This window comes from Artibeus jamaicensis, unplaced genomic scaffold (assembly GCF_021234435.1).
Source record: "Artibeus jamaicensis isolate MK-2021 breed Jamaican fruit bat unplaced genomic scaffold, CSHL_Jam_final contig_2170, whole genome shotgun sequence".
Lineage (NCBI taxonomy): Eukaryota > Metazoa > Chordata > Mammalia > Chiroptera > Phyllostomidae > Artibeus > Artibeus jamaicensis.
Genome location: NW_026521445.1, coordinates 3,881,608 through 3,899,941, shown reverse-complemented (window position 1 = coordinate 3,899,941; position 18,334 = coordinate 3,881,608). Strand labels below are relative to the sequence as shown.

At 54.3% G+C, this 18,334-nt stretch overlaps 1 protein-coding gene across 1 annotated transcript in view; it reads right to left on the bottom strand.

Annotated features, from left to right (window-relative positions):
* Positions 1-28: 28 nt before the first annotated feature.
* PACC1 (proton activated chloride channel 1) overlaps positions 29-18,334 on the bottom strand; it is a 43,230-nt gene continuing 24,924 nt past the window's right edge. The window contains exons 3-8 of the mRNA XM_037136961.2: positions 10,479-10,688; positions 9,184-9,335; positions 5,038-5,180; positions 4,594-4,738; positions 2,536-2,643; positions 29-969 (exon numbers count right to left, since the gene is read on the bottom strand). Coding sequence (XP_036992856.1) covers positions 808-969; positions 2,536-2,643; positions 4,594-4,738; positions 5,038-5,180; positions 9,184-9,335; positions 10,479-10,688 — 920 coding nt within the window. The 3' untranslated portion in view covers positions 29-807. The remainder of the gene's footprint in view (positions 970-2,535; positions 2,644-4,593; positions 4,739-5,037; positions 5,181-9,183; positions 9,336-10,478; positions 10,689-18,334) is intronic.

Here is an 18,334-nt window from a genome sequence, read left to right as displayed (position 1 = left end):
CCCCTTCCCCCAGACACTGGTGACGAACCTCAGGAGTCCAGACGAACCTCAGGAGTCCAGACGCTCCTTGCAGGAGTCCAGGTTCACGCCACCCTTTCTCCGGAGGTCACAGAATGAAAGTGTACGGTTGCCTACTGATTAAGCAGATATTCATCCTGGCACACTGATTCCTTTTGTATTAACCTAACTTTTATTTACCTGTTAAAAAATCATCAAAATACAATGAATAGACACCTACTTTTGTACATTTGTACTAGTGCTTTTGCGTGTGAATCACTCTAAACTGTTACGGTAGGTAGCTAGTCAGTCCACAGGAAATCTAATTACTAGTACATAGTAGCTTCAAAAATCTCATTTAACAACAGATAAGAAAGCGACATAAAAGTGTTTGCCTTTGTGGAAAGTGCACAGGTTTGAAAGCACGACCTACCCATCTGGACAGCCACCTCTCCTCCACCCGCTTTCAAAACCTCAGGGGAAAAAGGTAAACAGCAGAGCCTTAATACGCTGTCACGGGTGAACTGTACACCAAACCGAAGCAGAAGGCGGCTTTGACAACCTTCAGAGGACCAGCTGTATTCCTAATTCCATCTTCCACAAACCCTGCTCGTATGCCAGAGTCAAAAATGATCATTAATAATTTAAGTACTTAAATAACTTTTAGGTCATCCATTGGGTCTGTCCGGCAGGCTGTCCCCCACGCAGGCCCAGTCTGCAAGAGACCAGGAGTGCCGGGAGCTCCGTCTGTCAAAGGGGAAGCAGATACAACTTCCCTTCACGCGGGGCAGTTCCATGAACGAGGCGGCTTCAGCTTATATGGTTTGTTGCCTGGCCTCTTTTTTTCAGGTATCTCTTCTTAATTTTGATCATCCATTTCACACTCAGTTTGGCAAACTCTGCTGCTTTAAATAATGCCAAGAAGGCCCCGCAGAGAAGAGCGATTGTGTTCCAAGGATTGGCTGTGATGATCTGTAAAACAGAACCAACTCGAGTTCATCAGTTTTGACTCTGAGGCGCCTGGGTGACAGAAAACCACCGGGGCTCTACAACTGTCGTAACTACGCCTCACTCATCCTTTCATGTCCATAGTTCAGTTTGAGGACTAGAATACTAGGCCCTCGCTACAATAAAGTGATTGATTCTGGAAGGAAAAAGATGTTTTTCAAAATAGGTCTGCACAAAAATTCAATACAGAGCTTTAATATTCTGGCTCACAGTAAGTGGCTTTGCCTTGAGATGAATTTCTACAAAACTACACCCATTCCATGAGGAAGGGCAGCTCCTCCTGGTTCTTCCCATCTCAGTGACCCAAACTTCCCCCACCCAATCCAATGGCCGCCCTTCCACACTCACGTCAGAGGTGTGTCTCCAGGCTGTGCCCGACTCCCCGCCTGTGACACCTTCCTGCTACCCGAGTTACTCACCCCTCCAGGCTCCTCAGAGCCTTCCTCTGTCCACTACGCCAAACCCTCCCTTACCCCACGGTCTCCTTTCGCAGTTATTTACTGTCTGGAATGAGTCACTTTACAGCTACGGATGGCTTCCTCGGTAAATGTTAAACTCTCTGAGACCCACATCATGGATTTCTGAATTCCCCGTCATGGTAAACAGAGCACTTTTAAGTCCCGGTTGTAGCTGAGACGGTCGGAGCCTCAGGGTTCACCTGAGCAAAGTGGCTGCATCACCACCACCGTCCAGGACCGCTGTGGAGCTCAGTGGCAGAGCAAGGCAGGCCATAACAGCCACCTCTTACTGAATAAATACAGGTTCCCAAACACCTGACCACGTGATCTGCCTGCAGAGCTGAAGGTGTTCATTCTCGGCCCAGAGTCCGATCCACTAAGCCTCTGCACAAGCCTCTCTGTGCACGCCCTTGCCAATCCACCATTTACAGTGGCGGCGGGTTTGTGAGCACATCCGTGTCACAAACACCCTCCCCATTTAAGTCTCAGCTCTGAAACGTCCTCCCCCAAGCCAAGATCTCGGCAGGACATTTTGTGACCACCTGAACACAGATCGGTCCCGCTGGGACTGGTCCTGGCCGGTGGGGTCTCTGGGATGCGCCCTACCAGAGCCGTCTCGTTAGCGCCCCCTTCAAGACCGTCAGCCTGAGGGGCACTCTTAATTTTGCACTTTTATTTGTACTTTTCTGCTCTCACCACAAATAACAAGCTCTTACCCTACAGATAACCATTCAGAAAGAATGGCTTCCAAATAGTAGTAATCTAGATTTTAGCTTAATGCTTTCTCCTCAGCTTATTCGGTCAATATGACCACTAACAGCTCCTCTGCACTAAGCACTGTGCTAGTCACCAAGTAGATGATGAACAAAAGACAGTCCCCGCCTTCACAGGGTCACAGTCTAGTGCTAAAGTCAAGAACAATTAAAACACAAATGATATAAAACATAAATGTCACAAATACAAATGACAACCTGTGACTCGAGCTAGGAAAGAAGAGGAACACGGCTTACAAGGATGAGCCCAAATGCCTCTCGGGGCTGGGAATCTGCTCTCCGTCTGAAATACTACTCACATCTTGGACTTTCTGGATGAAAGGATCTTTCCATTCAAAGACCACAAAAAACAACTGGGCACTTCTTTCAGCGGCCGGACGTTGGTCGATGTAGTTAACCACACTCGTCTAGGAACAGAGGAGAGGAAGCAGGGTCACCTGACCTGGCCCCCGAGACTGGAAAGCCTGGTTGGGGAACCTCAGACCCTGGCTCCCCTCCCAGCACCCGGGGTGGACAGAGCACCAGGCCCCACCTCCACAACACCCTGCACGGATCCCGGAGCCCACGCCTCACCCTGGTGTCCACGGCTCCCTGGGGAAACAAGGACCTGGGCTGTACGGTGCGTGGTCTGGACCGTCACTGAATAAACCGTATTCCAAGTACTGTGTGGGACTCACAGTTGGAAGCCATAAAAATCCTGAATTCCAAATATACTGGATCTTAAGAGCTGAGTATTTTAACCTCTGGGTCTGCAGGGAGGCGAGGCTGTGTGTTGCCTGTGAAGAGTTAGTTGGTGTGCTGGGGAAGATCTGGTCGCCAGGGACTGAAGGGCCCACGTGGTGTCACAGGGAGCGGACAGGTTCCAGAGAAGCAGCCCAGGCCCAGCGCGAAGGGCTGGGTTCATCATCTGAACTGAGTCTCTGCTCTGCCACCCATAACACAGGGACAAAACGCCCACCTCCGTCAGGGTCAAAGGAGCGATATACATGAAAGTGTCTTAAACTTTAATGCACGATATAAAAACATTTAAAATTCTGAGTTTGTGTCCCCTCCCAAATGACTTCCAATGGAGACTAATAAAAAGCACAGAAAACATTCTAAAATGTATAGGGTCCCAGATGGGGTTAGGGCCCCTCGGTTTCAGAGCACGGCTGGGGCTGCACCCAATGTGAGGTGAGCCCAAGGCCACTCCTTCCTCGGCTGGGGGCTGGGGGGTGGCAGGCGTTCTTGGCATTCTTGGGGAGAAGGGGGGGGTCAATACCGGGAAGTGGCAGCTTACAAAGGAAGGAGTCCTCAACGGACCCGAGGCCATGCGGCTGGTACAGCCTCGGTGCAGAAAGCCTGTCCTGAGGAAGGCTGGCGCTGTGCCCTTCCTGAAGCTCTTCTGGGGCAGCCCTGGGGGCCAGGTGCGGGAAGGACCAGGCTGGGTGAGTGTGTGGCTTCTGGCCAATGACAGCCCTGTCCACTGGAGGGGGTCCTTGGACGCCGCCCAGACCCTTCCTAATGCCGCCCCTCGGAGCCTCCGGGGAGGAGCAGAGGGTGTGAGCACAGGGTCTGGCTCTGGGCGAGGGTGTGGGTTCGGGCGGGAGGAGAGAGCCAAGGCAGAAGCCCCAAAGGCAGGGTGAGGCCTTGCTTTTGGTGGTCAGACAGATGGCCCTGTCCCATCCCTGGGTCACCACTGCCACACCTTTGTCTAAGGTCCTCTGTCTCTCACTGGGATGGCAGCTGGAGACCCCCAAGTCTCCTGGCTGCAGGCAGGGGGCCGAAAGCTTCAGGGTCACTGCTCCCGTGAGTAAAAACCTAGAGCACACGAGTAGCTTTAGAAGTGATGTAACATCACTATTACTGTCCTAACGTGTGATTATAAAACATTGAAAAACAGAAAAATGGGGTAAAAAACACAAGAGGGAGAGTACTTGAGATCTTGCTCTCTGGCACACTATCAGTTTGACTCAAATAAGCTTTGATAAAAAATTTTTTAAAAATACAGAAGCGAGTATTTTTACCCCCACCTCCCACGGGATCGTCAGGCTCTCCATGCTCCAAGGCCACTGTCCCTGGTCCCTCCTCCCTGCAAACGCTTGAGGCCGCCAGCCTCCCAGAGCGCCAGGGGCAGACTCAGGGCTGAGAACATGCTCTCTGCAGGGGGCTCTGCTCCCCTCTACCCTGAGTTTTGCCAGCCGGGCTGTAACAGAGGGAGCGGGCCCAGCATGGGTGCTGCCTACGGGACATGTGAACTCCTGGCAGGGTCCATGCTCAGCCTTCCGACCCGTGCAGACGCCTCTCTGCCAGGCTCGCCCAGCCCACGCCCAGGCTGCACCGCACCAGCAGCTGGAAGCAGACCAGGCGCCATCTACCTCCTGCCGGAACTCCACCGCTTCCCGCCCATCTTCCTCCTTGGTCTCCACCAGGGACATCTTGACCCACGTTCGGAAGCCCCCGGAGAACTTCCAGCTGGAATAGGCGCTCTCGCAGGCCTGCATGAAGCCTGCCCTGTCTGGGCTGGGGGACAGAGAAGAAAGGTCCGAGTTCATCAGGCCTGATGGCAGGATTCTAGTGTGGCCAGACTCAAACTCCAGCCCCTACTTCAACTGGTTGGTACGCTGGCATCACCAGGATGCTGCCCACCAGCTTCCTTCCTCTCCGGGGTCCTCAAGACAGCCCTGGACTTCAGCAGCCCCGAGGCACCCTCCCCAGCCTGCCAGCCGGCCAGCCTCCACCCCACACCCCGCCTGGGGATATGCAAGGCTGGACTATGACAGAGAGTGGGTACAAGCCCGCTGGGGACCCCCGAAGGCCACCTGTGCAGGAACTCCTGGAAAGAAGAGAAGAGGAGGTAGTCGATGGCGCTGAAGTCCTCGCTGCTCTCGTTCAGGCGGAACTGGAGGAAGACCAGCTCCCGCTTCTTCACCTCCCGGGGCCCCCGCACAATCAGGGCGGATTTCTGCGGAGACACCAAGGCCGGAATCTCAGCGGTGGGAGGGCTGGCTGGCTGCTCCTCAGCCTCAGGCCCACAGACACTGGACAGTCCACCAGGGAAGTCCACCAGGGAAGCCCACACCCTCCTGCTCAGCGAGCCCAGCTGCACCTGGATAGAGCCCAGTGCCCATGCCCCTCGCTGGTCAGCTGTGCTACAGAAGCTCCTTGTTGAGAGAAGAGTATCAGGTTCTGCCTGTCGGTCACTTTCCTGTGAACTTTGCTTCTGCTGTCCTTTGTTTTATGAAGTTCTAAATTTGATATCATGAAACCTGTAAATCTTTGCTTTGATGGCTTCTGGGTTTTGCTTGCTAAGGAACACCAAAATTGTTGTATATCGACATTCCCCTGTATTTCCTTGTCACATCTTTTCAATGCTTCTGCATTCAGACACAATTCTGTGTGTGGTGTCTAGGAGTCTAAGTCCCACCCCCCACGACGGGTTCCCGTGTGACGTCAGACTGACAGGTCCCCCACACGCCGTCTAATGCACTTTCAAACCAGCTTAAGTTCCATGAAAATAATCAACTGGGACTTTTAACTGACAGTATTAGATGGCTAGATTTAATTTGGGAAAAGCATCTTTACATCGTCGACTTTTGTAAATGCTCTGTAGACATGGGAAGCGTGAAGATTCCGTCAGGCGCACCTGCTCCGAACACACCGTGCTGGCCGGCTGCTGCCCCGACTTCTGTCTCCCTGACCCGCGAGTTTCTGAGGGGGTGGCCCCTGCTCTAAGGTGACGGTGTTTTTTGTTTCTAACAGGTACTGCCTAACACATACGACCGTGAGCCATTTTGCACACAATGATAGGTTTCTGGCTGTGAAACCTTCTCGGTGGACAGTGGTGGAGGGGGGCCTCACCCACACTAAAATCCCTCTTGTAACCTGCTGCACCTGAAATCCCTTTCCGACGGCTGCTGAAGTCGTCACTGACTTCCGGTCACTGTCGCATTAGCCCAGAGACCACCCTGCCCGTCTGTTTATTCTCAGCCTTTCCGTGCCACGTTCGGTGGCAGCAGAGAAGGACAACGGTCTCCTCGTTTCCACGCCCTCGTCTTCCCGCGGAACCAGAGCCACTTCCTCGTCCCCTGACGTGAGTGGAACACGGTGGCCCTGCCGGCCCCTCACTTCTGGCCTCACACGTGGCCTGTGAGGAAGTCCCCGGAACGTGTGGTGACTCTTGCCTCTCGGCGGTGGCGTGCCCCCTCTGTCCCCCTGGGAGCCGGCGTGCGCACACGGGCTGTGAGCCAGTGCTGACCTCGGGGACCAGGACAGTGCCCAGGGGATGGCACGGCGACTGACACTTGCGCACCCCACTATCCCCAGAGAAAGAAAGAAACCTCTCTCGTCTCAACCCCAGTGTCTGTCTGGGGTGTGTGCTTTGTGCAGTAGCTTAGCCTAGTCTGTAACCATCACAGAGGCTGTTTTCTGGAACTGGGTGCCATGGTAACAACCTAAAAAGGAGGCATCGGCTTAACATATGGACCCTGGGATGCGGCAGGTGGTGAGGAAACAGAGGCAGGTCCTGCAGACTGGAAAGGCCGTGACCCCGGCCACGCTGGAGCAAAGCATCTGGTAGACATGAAGTGGATTAAACTGAGGGGCAGGGAAGGGGGAGGAAGAATAAAAAACAAACGAGCGTCTGAAGACTGACAGAGGAGGGCCAGACGAGACGCCTGGCTGGTCACAGTCACGTGGACCCAGCGGGACACAAACGGCCAGAACCCTACATTTCTGAAGACATCTCACTGTGAACAAAGGGGCAGGAGAAGGAAAACGACCAGCCCAACGCCCAGTCCACGCCCCTCCGGCTCTGTAGCAGGGCTGGGCGCCCAAAGCTGTGTGGCCCGGGGTGACAGGGCATGTCTCTAACGTCCACTCCACACAGAAAGCCACGGAGGACCAACGCCAAGGCAGACCCGCCCAGGGCATGGGGCCAGGGGCAAGTGGGGACACCGGGAGTTGCACGGGGCCCCACTGCAGGGCCTCAGCCCCGCCTCCAGCAGCTGCTCCCTCTCCCGTCCTCCTCCTCCCCCGCTGGGACTGGGAGGAGTCCTCCCGCGCTTCCCGAGACCTCTGCCAGGACTGTGGGCTGGAGGCCTGGAGGCCTGGAGCTCAGGAAGGGGATAACTCTTGGTTAGAAGCCACATCTAGAGTTGGAGATGACTGACCGTCCCCCAGAGCTGGAGGCAGCATTGCAGGCAACTGAGTCTACATGGAGACAGCTCTCCGTTGTGTCGACTCCGCTGGTTTTTGTAACTAGTGCAGCAGGTACAACTGGCGTAGCCCAGACTCCTGGCAAGGGCGCTTACTCCGTGCACCACTCCACGCTCCGCCCCGTGGGGGAGGGGGCAGTGCACGGGGAAGGACGCGCCGGGAACCCAGGCGCACAGCGGTCCTACAGCGTCTAGCTCTCCGCTACAATTCCTCATTTAAATTCGCTTCTGTTTCCCTAGAGTCCATTCTGTTTATTCCCCTTGGTTCCTTCACGTGTTTGGTTTCATGTCTAGTGACCCTCAATTGTCCAGCCTTGTTTCTGGATGAAGGATTAGGTGGACGAGTTAGGTCTGGGGCGGGTTTCTTCCTCCGCGGCTCTCAGACAGGCTCGCCCTGGCCTGGGGCCGACTGTAAGAGGCGGTGGGCAGGCCACGCTGGCGGGTGGGCACTCCCTCCGCCCACTTCTGTCCCAGGAGGGGGCCTTCCCGGGAGCTCTCCATCGGGGTCCACTGGGGAGGTCCAGTCTCCGGTCCGCCCCTCTCTCTGCTGCCCCAACGCCCCAGCAACAGTGGCCCCGGGGCCTTTCACCCAGAACTGAACACGACCCCCAGCAGCTCTGCCGGCCCTGGGAGGGCCCAGGGAGCGGAGGCCCCACCGACAGGCGACCCCTAATTTTCATCCTGCTGACCGCCCGGCAGCCTTGCTGACGCGGAGCCCGGAGGACAGTCTCCCCTCCACGGTCCTTGCAGCGTCTGCTCTAGGGTGTGTCTTCCCCATGGCCCTGACCCAACCTGCTATTCGCATTTCACATCTGTCCCTCAAAATTTCTGGTCAACTGGTGACACCCTTTCTTGGCTTGCAGAGCTACTGTGGGTATTTTATTTTACTCTATTTTTTGCAGGAGTGGGAATCATTTCAGCAGAATTTTAGGAGGAGGTCTAGAATAAATACTAACAAAATTCACCTTAAGACCTCCCAAAGCCCTCCACCACCCCAGAAAGCAAGGCCTGCCCGGCAGCCTGCCGCCCTCGTCTGGCCATTACTTCGTGCACCACGCCACCTCCCGCCACGCCCCAGGGACGCAGACCCTCCAGAACCAGCCCGCACAGACGCGCACACCGCTTCCCGGCAGTCTCGGGAAGCAGAATCTCTGCCTAGAAAACCTTCCTTCCGCGCTCTGACCAAGAAAATGCAACACGGCCCGGCTAAGTCCTTGCTGAAACAAGGATACAAGGGCATGGGGATGCAAAGGGCAAGATGTAAAAACACAAACCCCCTGTTCTGGCCTCACAACCCCCTGCAGGCGCCGCTCCTGAGCCACCCACGCCCCAGTGAGCTGTGCAACTGCAAGCCTGCGCCCTGGGCCGCGGGCCTCTGCATCCCAGACAGCATGGGCGCCAGGCCCAGGTCCCGGAACGAGGAATCCGCAGGCCCCGTGCGGAATTTAGCAATCCACAAGTTCGCACAGCACACTGGTGATTCCCTCGGCAGTCAGCTGGGGTCCCCACTCCACCATGACATCCCCCCACCCCCTGCAGCCGGCACTCCTTAGGTCAAGGTCGGGACCTTATCACACTGTAGGGAGTCCCCAGGGCCACCCCAACAAGGCTGAGTGCAGGCAAGCCAGCCACGGCCACGACCCTCATGGGACCGAGGGCCAAGGACGTTGGCAGGGCCACCCGGCAGAAAGAAGACCGGGCCCCTGCGGTGTGGCCCACAGGACACACTGCCCAGACCCAGAGGCGCGTTACCAGGGTCTGGTTGGAGAAAGGGTCCGTGTAGTTGATCCTCTGGGTGGTGCACTTCACGTCCCCCGGCTGGCCCGGGCTCCTCAGAGGGGGGATGACTTCATAATGGTGCTTGCAGCTGAGCAACTGGGCCTGGCCGGGGTACAGGGCAATGCCTGGGGACAAAACAGAAAGTGGGTGTCAAAAGGCACAGTCCCTGCCCACCCCTAAAACCCTGTCTCACACTTTTCACACCCACCAACGACCTAGGTTCGGGACTCCCTGGGTGACCGCAGAGGAGGGAGAAGGAAGCGGTTAGTTACAGAGGGTGGGGAGCCACACCCCTGCCCGCAGGAAGCCCTCTCCCGGCACCAGCACCCTGCTCTGGGCCCGCCGGGGCCTCTGGGACTGGGCCAGCCCCTGGGCCCCATACCCGCCTGCGGTCTCTGGGAGGCCCTGGGCTGTGGGTTGCTCCCCAGACCTCATGCTCTCTCTCATCCCCTGCTCTGCCTGGAGCTCCAGGTGTGCAGGCCGCCTCCCCCCAGTCCCTCCCTGGCCCCTGCTGAGGGCGGCCGCTCCAGCCTCAGCAGCAGACCCACTGAGGGCAGCACGTGGTCCGAGACCCCAGCAGGGCTCAGGGTAAGCAACAAAGACAGCAAAGCAGACACGCAGAGAAGAGGAACAAACTCAAGATGGGCAAAGACAGGCCTGGGGCCTCAGCCAGGACGCTTGTCAAGAAGCCCCAGGCAGAGGAGACTCGAGACTGGCTCTGCCCTGGGTGCAGGCCATCGGAGGGTCGCTTGGGGGCATCCTGTTGGCAGAGCCCAAGCACACAGAGCTCAGCTCCCAGAGCCCAGGGCCAGCCCTTGCCCTGGAGCAGAGATGCCACTTCGTTCGGGGACTGGACCCTGGCTAGGACAGACAGTGTGGCCTGGGAGCCCCTCTCCAGGCAGGGCTCCACCCCTCGGGGTGGCTTTGCCTCCCTTCCGCCCCTAACTCGCACCTCTGGCACTGGCCCCTGGCTCCAGTCAGGCTGGACTCAGCCACCCGGAGAAACCCTCGGCCCCCCATGCTTGCCTTTGCTCCTGCTGGTCCTGCTCCCAGAAGAACTCTCTCCCGTCCATCCAAGCCCAGCCCAAACTCTGCCTCTGTGCAGAGTGCTCCCGGTTCTGAGGCCGCCGCCCCAGGCTCTGACCCCCTTCTCTCCTCGGACAGGACCAGGAGCCAGGGGCCAGGAGTGCAGTGGCGACTCAGGGAGTGTCTGCCGTCGGACGCCCCAGACCTGCCCCAGCCTCGATACCCGTCCTAGCAGGCTCCACCTGGGGCATCATAGAGAGCCACCTCCTTATAAGACACCGACATGACCGGGTGCTTGAGCTTCTCGCGGAAGTCTGTGATGGTCTGGTAAACCAGGAAGACGGCCACGGCCATGAGCAGCAGGTAGATGAAGATGAGCAGGACCGAGAAGACGTTCTTCAGGCAGGCCTTGCTGAAACGGATGCTGCTGGAGGCCGACCCTCCGTCCAGGGCTGAAAGACAACGCCAACACGTGACCTGGAGTGCAGCTGCAGGCGGGGTGGGGGAGGGCGGCACCCCCCGGGCCGTACCTGCCTTACCAAGAGGCACCCTCGCTGCACCCCCAAATCCTAACACACGGTACCTGTCAAGAGTCACTACCCGACCACTCTGTAGGAAAGGGCACCCCAAGCTGAAGGAGGCTCGGCTGCTGTCTTTAGGGAACCTCCTCTCCAGAGGGACAGAAAATTACATGCCAACGAGGGAGGGAGCGGCCTGACCCACCCCTCCGGCCCCACCCCTCACCACCCTGCTCCTGCCCCGCACCCCAGCTCCGCGTGCCCTCGGCCCTGAAGCCTGAGCAATTTGCTTCATTGCTGGTTTCAGTTTGGAAAGGCACTCCCCCAAGGAAGCCTTTCCTGACCCCCCGACTTTACTTGGGCACCCCTTTCTCAGTGCTCCCAGGGCAGCCATGTGTCGTCGTTCACTCTCTTCACTCTGCAAGGTCACACTGTGTGTTTACGTGGCTTTGATCCCCTAGGCTTTGAGCTCCATGAGGGTGGGGACAAGGGCCAGCTCTGTCCACACTGAACCCCTCGCCCATCAGTGCAGTGCCTGGAATAAGGCAGGCGTTCCGCAGTTACACAGTGAACGACTGAAGAGCTGAGTAAACGTATTCCAAAGCTGTCCCTACAACATTGCCTGGCCCCGCCCGCCTGCTCTGAAGCCATCCCTGGCCTTGACCACTCTGTTTTACGCTGGACCGTGTCCCTGTTCCCTAAAATTCACAGGTTGGAGCCCTGACCCCCAGTGTGACTCTACTTAGAGACTGAGTATGGAAGGACGGAAGCGAGGTTAACGGGGTGGCGTGGGTGGCGCCCTCCTCTGACAGCGCGGGTGTCCTAGTAAGAAGGGAAGGGGGCGTGGGGCGCACACAGTGAAAAGGCCACGGGGGGGGGGGGAAGGATGCCACCCGCAGGCCCGAGAGAGGAGCCTCAAGACAAAGCAAACTTGGTGACACCTTCTTCTGGGACTTCCAGCCTCCAAAACCCAGAAAACAACGCCTGTTTAAGCCCCCCAGCCTGTGGCACTTGGATGCAGCAGTTGGAGCTGCCGGAGGCGCTCACATGGAGCTCCTGGGGCTGCCCGGGAAGGGCCCTGTGTCCTCCCCGGGAAGGGCCCTGTGTCCTCCCCGGGAAGGGCCCTGTGTCCTCCCGGGAAGGGCCCTGTGTCCTCCCCAGCAAGTGTGCCTGAGGCTGCAGACGAAGCGGAGTTTACATGTAAGTCCACAAAGATGGGCGGCTGCCTTCTGGCTTCCACCAGTGACAGAGGCGCGTCCTCACACCACCCTCCTACAGACGACAGCTACAAAATCTGGACAGAATACTGAACGCTAATTGAAGGCACTGGAGAAGGACCAGAAGCAAGCCAAAACTGGAAGACAAACTACTCTGAAAGAAGAGAACAGCACCAACAGAAAAGAAACAGCAGAGAATGTCACCGGGTGAGATTTGTAAAGCTGCAGCTTTTGGCCTGAGGGCATTCGCCAGCTCCACTGGGTGTCATTCACCGAAACGGTGCCCCGGGGGAAACCCTCAAAGGGAGGGACTCGCACGGGGTGGGGTGAACCCCCAGACCTGCAAATAAGAGATGTTCCAATCAGCTTTGGACTCGAGGGGCCCAGCAGCTGGCAACCGAAAGTGCTGAGAGATTCCCGCTGCTGAGGCAGAGGGCACGGAGGTCTGGGACTGAGCCTCGCTGCGTTAACTGCCAGCTGAGACAAAAATTCCGCTTCAGAGAAGCATAACCGAATCCAGAGGCTCTATAATGTACCATCCATAATGTCTAGTGCTCACTCAAAATGGACTAGACAGGGAGAGGGCAAGACAACGTGTCCCAGACTAAAGGGGAAACAAGCAGGCCATAGAAACCAACACGACCCTGGCTGGGTAGCTCAGTTGGTTAGAGCACCATCCCAATATGCCGAGGCTGCAGCTTCGATCCCAGTCAGGGCACGTACAGGAATCAGCCAATCAAGGCATAAATAAGTGGAACAACATTTTCCTCTCCCCCCGCCTTTCCACTCTCTTTCTGAAATCAATCAATAAAAAAAATTTTTTAAAAGAAAACAATGCTCAGGTGACCCAGATATTGCAATTAGCAGACAGGATCTTTTTAGCCTTTAAAAGACCCAAAGGAAAATATATACAAAAGAAATGAACAGAGGAGAAACTCAGAAACAGACACTATAAAAACAAACCAAATGGAAAATTTAAAAATGAAAAAATTTCATAGAATGAAAAACTCACTGCAAAATCTTTTATTAAAATATTTTTATTTATTTTTTAAAAGAGGGGAAGGGAGAGAGAAAGAGAGGGAGAGAAACATCAGTGTGGGAGAGAGGTATCAATGTGCGGTTGCCTCTCACACGCCCCCAGCTGGGGACCTGGACCGAAACCCAGGCTTATGTCCTGACTGGGAATCAAACGGGCGACCTTTTGGCTCACGGACTAACACTCGACCCACTGAGCCACACCAGCCAGGGCCCACTGCATAATCTTAACAGCACAAGTTGGTAGAAGTAAAAGCCAGTGCAGTGGTTGAATGAACAGAAATGATCTATCTGGAAGAAAAGACCAAAGAAAAACCGAACGGAGTCCAGGTAACTGCAACAACATGTAGCAGCGAGTGCAACAGCACGTGACTGGAGACACAGAACGGGTCAGAAACGTAGTTTCTAAAAATAATGGCCTAAGCCTCCCAAAATTGTAGGAAAAAATACCAATTTTCCGATCCTAAAAACTCAATACATACCAAGCAGGACAAATAAGAAAACCACTGCTAGGCAAATCATTGTCAAACTGCCAATGGAAAGATAAGAGAAAAACCATAAAAGCAGCCAGGAAAATAAAGGACATATTATAAACGGGATACTGTATCTAATGACAGGCAACTTTTGATCAGAAACGATGGAGGTTGAAGACAGTGCAACAATGAAAGAAAAAAGTCTGTGCAGCACTGAGAATGAAAACTAGCAAAACTAACCTTCAGAAGTGCAGGTGAAATAAAGACATACGTGAAAATAAAGCTGAGAGGACTCATCACCAACAGACCAGCACTGCAAAGCCTTCTAAAGAAAACTCCAACAGGGAAATGACAGTGGATGGAGACCCTCAAACATGTGGTAGGAAGCAAAGGTCACTGGAAATGCTAAATAGGTGGGCAAATATGTACTTTTTAAATTTAAGATTGCCATGGGAAATATATACAGTATCGTAAGGTTTGTGACTTGCAGGAATGCAGAACAGAGAAACAAAACCCATGAGACAAAGAGAAAAATAAAAGACCCGAATCCAACCACATGGATAACTATATTAAACGTAAATGAACCAAGCACTCCAATTAAAAGGCAGGGACTGTGGGCCTGGATTAAAAACAAGACCCAACTACATGCTCTCGGTAAAAAGTGGACCTGAGTGATGTCAGCATCACAGAAGAGCGAGAAGACTATTGTTCCTCCCCTGAAGTTCACAACAAGCTGGACCACTGTAGGTCAGGAAAGGATCTCCTGCCACGCCCCCAGGTGCCTGAAGGTGGGCGCACTGGACGGAGCAGGGAAGGCGGCATGGGGGGAACCTGGCCGTGTGCCGCAGATGCGGGCTGGTGCATCTCCAGACAGGATGGTGGCGGCCAGGACTAGGGCTGCAGGCCTGACGCTGGCCTGGAATGTGAGGGGCAAAGGCAGTTTCCCTCCCAGAAAAGGTATTTCCCTTCCTCCTCTCCACGCGGCAGAACGAGGCAGAGGTGTCTGGGAAGCTGCAAACAAAACAGTGGCGCTAACAGCCACTACCAGCAGGGGGCAGAGCTGTGAGATGGCAGACCTGCCCTCGCTCTCCAAGCCCCGACAGGGCCCACCCAGTAAAGCCAAAAATAGAGGTAGCTTCCGGAGCTCACAAAATCAGTTCTCCACCACCCACAACTTTCTCCCAACACAGTGGCGGCGTCCCATAACCAAGGTGAGCAGGTCAAAGACAGAACACCCACCGCCCCATTGGGTGCACAGCACTTTCTGTGACTGAAACAGCACCTCACAGCGATCCCAGATCACCTGCAGTGCAGGTAGAAGGAAACCAAAACTTGCACTATAGCACCATCTACTGGAAAACAAGAGAAAGCACCCTACCTATAAACCTGAACTGAGGGCAAAACTGTTCATACACAAGAGCCCACACTACCTCAAATGCTCAGAGAATCAAACCATCACATACCATGGAAACTGAAGCAACCTGAAAGCACAGAAGCCAAATGAAAAGACTCCTGAAACCAAACTCAAAGTCATGGAAGACTATGATTTAAATGACAGAACTGAAGATTGTAATTACAAAAAAAAAAACCAGTAATATATGAGAAAACTCAAAAAGGCAGTTCGATGAATTTTTAAAAATTAATGAACAGTCCTGGCTGGTGTGGCTCAGTGGATTGCATGCTAGTCTAAGAACCAAAAAGTCACTGGTTCAATTCCCAGTCAGGGCACATGCCTGGGTTGCTGGCCAGGCCCCCAGTAGGGGAGCAAGAGAGGCAACCGCACATTGATATTTCTCTCCCTCTCTTTGTCCCTCCCTTCCCCTCTCTCTAAAAATAAATAAATAAATACTTTAAAAATAATGAACAAAAGAAGTATTTACTGAAGACAATAAAACTATAGCAAAGAACCAGAAAGAAATTCTGGTGCTGAAGAACTCAATATATGAGATCAGGGGAGCATCGGAGAGTTACTAGAAACAGAACAGTGCAGATGGAAGAGACGATTGGCAAACTCAAAGATACACACCTGGGAATGACCCAGGAGGAAGAGAGGGAAGAACTAAGAGTTTAAAAAAACAACTCAGAATTATGTAACTACATTAGAAAGGGCCGCATAAGGATAACAAGGAACAGAGAGCCTACTTAAAGAGATAATTGACGAGGATTTCCCAAGACTATGAAAGGAACTAAACTTTAGAGGAAGCTAAAAACACAACCTAATTTTATATCAATGCAAAAAAGACCTTCCCCAAGACCCATTTTTTGTGTGTGTGCAAACGATCAAAAATTAATAAGAATTCTCACGGCAGCCAAGGTAAAATTTCTAGGTAGAAACACAACAAGACAGGAAATAATCGAAGGAAATACTCAAAATACTGAAGATAGAGCCATCGGCCAAGGACAATGCATCCAGCAAACTTTCCCCTCAGATATGAAGGAGACACAAAGGCTCTGCCAGAGAATAGCAGCTGAGAGAGTTTGCAACCTCAAGATTTGCATTACAAGAAATGTTTAAAGGGGCTCTTTTACCAAAAAGCAAATGTCCAAAGTCCACAAAACTTTGAGTAAGGCAAATAACAGGCAGACAGAAGCAGGAAACTGCAGATCTGGTTCAGAATAAGTTATTAAATAATGATAACAAGGGTTAAGGGAGGGATGGCATTAAAAATAACTATCACGGCAGCAATTTGGTATAGGCTGTACAACACAGAGAGGGACAATCTGGTACAGAATGTACAACATAAAGGGGAGGAACAAGAGGGCTGAGTGGGGACAGGTGAATGAAGGGACGATCAGAAGGAAAAGAACTACTGTACGTATGAGATGTTTTACAGAAACCTAATGGTAATAACCACAAAACAAAAATCAACTAAAACTCAAAACGTTTTAAAAAGGAAGGAAAAAAATCGTAGAACACGGAAAACAGCCACACTAAAATAGCAGACAGAATCACAAGGAAAAGGAGTGACAGGGGCAGGGCAACGGCGCAGTGAGTCCTCATCAGCGGTAACCACCGCGGCTGTGAATGCGCGTGAACAGAGCAGCGGGCGGACTGAAAAACGAGACCTAACTGTACATTCCCTGCAGGAGACTCGCCTCAGCATCCAAGACAAACAGAACCTCCATGTGGAAGGGTGCAAGGCAATACTCCAAGTCAATGGCATCCAAAAAAAAGAAGGTGTAGCTGTACTTACATCAGACAAAACAGACTGCAAGATAATGAAGGTAACACGAGGGAGGACTTCAGGTCAAGATGGTGGAGGAGGTAGTGCTGTGCTCGCCTCCTCCCACAGCCGCAGTACAATTACGACTAAGTTGTAGAACAAGCCTCACAGAGAACCCCGCCCCCCCCCCCCCCCAGGACCAGCTGCACAGAAATCGTCTGGAGAGAGGAAAAGCATCCATGTCGAGACTGGGAGGAGGGGTTGAGCGGCGGAGGGGCAGGTCCTGCACCCAGAGGGGGGTGGGGCTAGAACTGGGAGGGTTATCTCAGCTGTGCAAGTCTCCCTGGGGAGGGAGGGGCTCAGCCCCACTCTGGGCCCCCCAGTTCAGAGCCCTGGTGCTGGGAAGAAGAGTTCCCATAGCATCTGGCTGTGAAAACCGGCAGGGACTGAGTTCCAGGGTTTCCAGACACAGAGGCACTCCTCTGAAGGCCCTCCCCCAACCCGCACAGACCCACTCAGCAATCTCAATCTATGCTCCTCGGCAGCAGCAGCTCTAACAGCACCGGGGACACCAGGGACATTCGAGGAGGAACTGAATTGACTGGCTTCAGGGCAAGGGCTGGAGGGACAGAAGTTCTGGCAGCCACTGTTGTTCCTTTGTTGAGCCCTCCCCCAACACAGCCAACAGGGCACCAAATCTGGGCTCCCTATTAATCTAAGACCCTTCGCCCCACCCTGGAGATCCCCAAGACCCTACCCAAGTCCCTGCATCCGGCCCAAGCCTTGTGAGCAGCACTTCCACACAAGAGGCCCGCCCTGGTTTGCACTGCAGACTTTCCCCAAATCTCTCAAAGGCCCACAAACCCCAAGCAAGCAGTGGCTGGCCTTGGCATGACCTGCAGCTTTAGCGAGTGACTCTGGCCCACGATAGGCAGGACTGGTCTCGACGTGAAGTGGAACTCCCATCAGGAAGCCTGAGGCCTGACCTAGGTGGCGGCTGGACTCAGCCCACACTGCGGTGCCCACAAGAAGGTCCCAAAGCTGACATCAGTGGCAACTGGCCTTGGTTCACAGCATATCCCCTCCCACGAGCCCACTGAAAGTGGCAACCAAGCACAGGTCACTGTGGGGACACAAGCCCAGTACAAGTGGTGGCTGACACTGCCTTACACTGAAGACCCTCCGAGAGGTCCCAGAACCAGCAGACCAGTGGCCAGCGACGGCGTCACAACACACTGCAGTGCCGCTCAACTGCCCCATGACCGCCACACCTGCGGCCAGACCCAGCTGGCGCCAGAGCCCCACAGAGGCCACCCTGCTCTGTGGAGTCAGCCCCTGCCAACAGCTCATCCACTGTGGCCAGGGACAGCCCTGACGGCCGGCATGCCCGAGGGTCAACACCAACCACGGACATGCCGACAGCAAGCGAGGCTCAACTGACACTGCAAACACACACAACCCACACAAGGGACACCCCAGGACACCAGGCTCAGGTGACCAGGGAGACCGTGTCACTGGGCCCCACACAACACCCACTGTATACAGCCCACTACCGAGACCAAAAGCTGCAGCAGACCTACTGAACGCACAGAAGCCAACACAGGGAGGCAGTCAGATGAGAAGACAAACACGTCCCAGATGAAAGAACAGAACGACATCCCAGAAAAAAACTACAAGAAATGGACACAAGC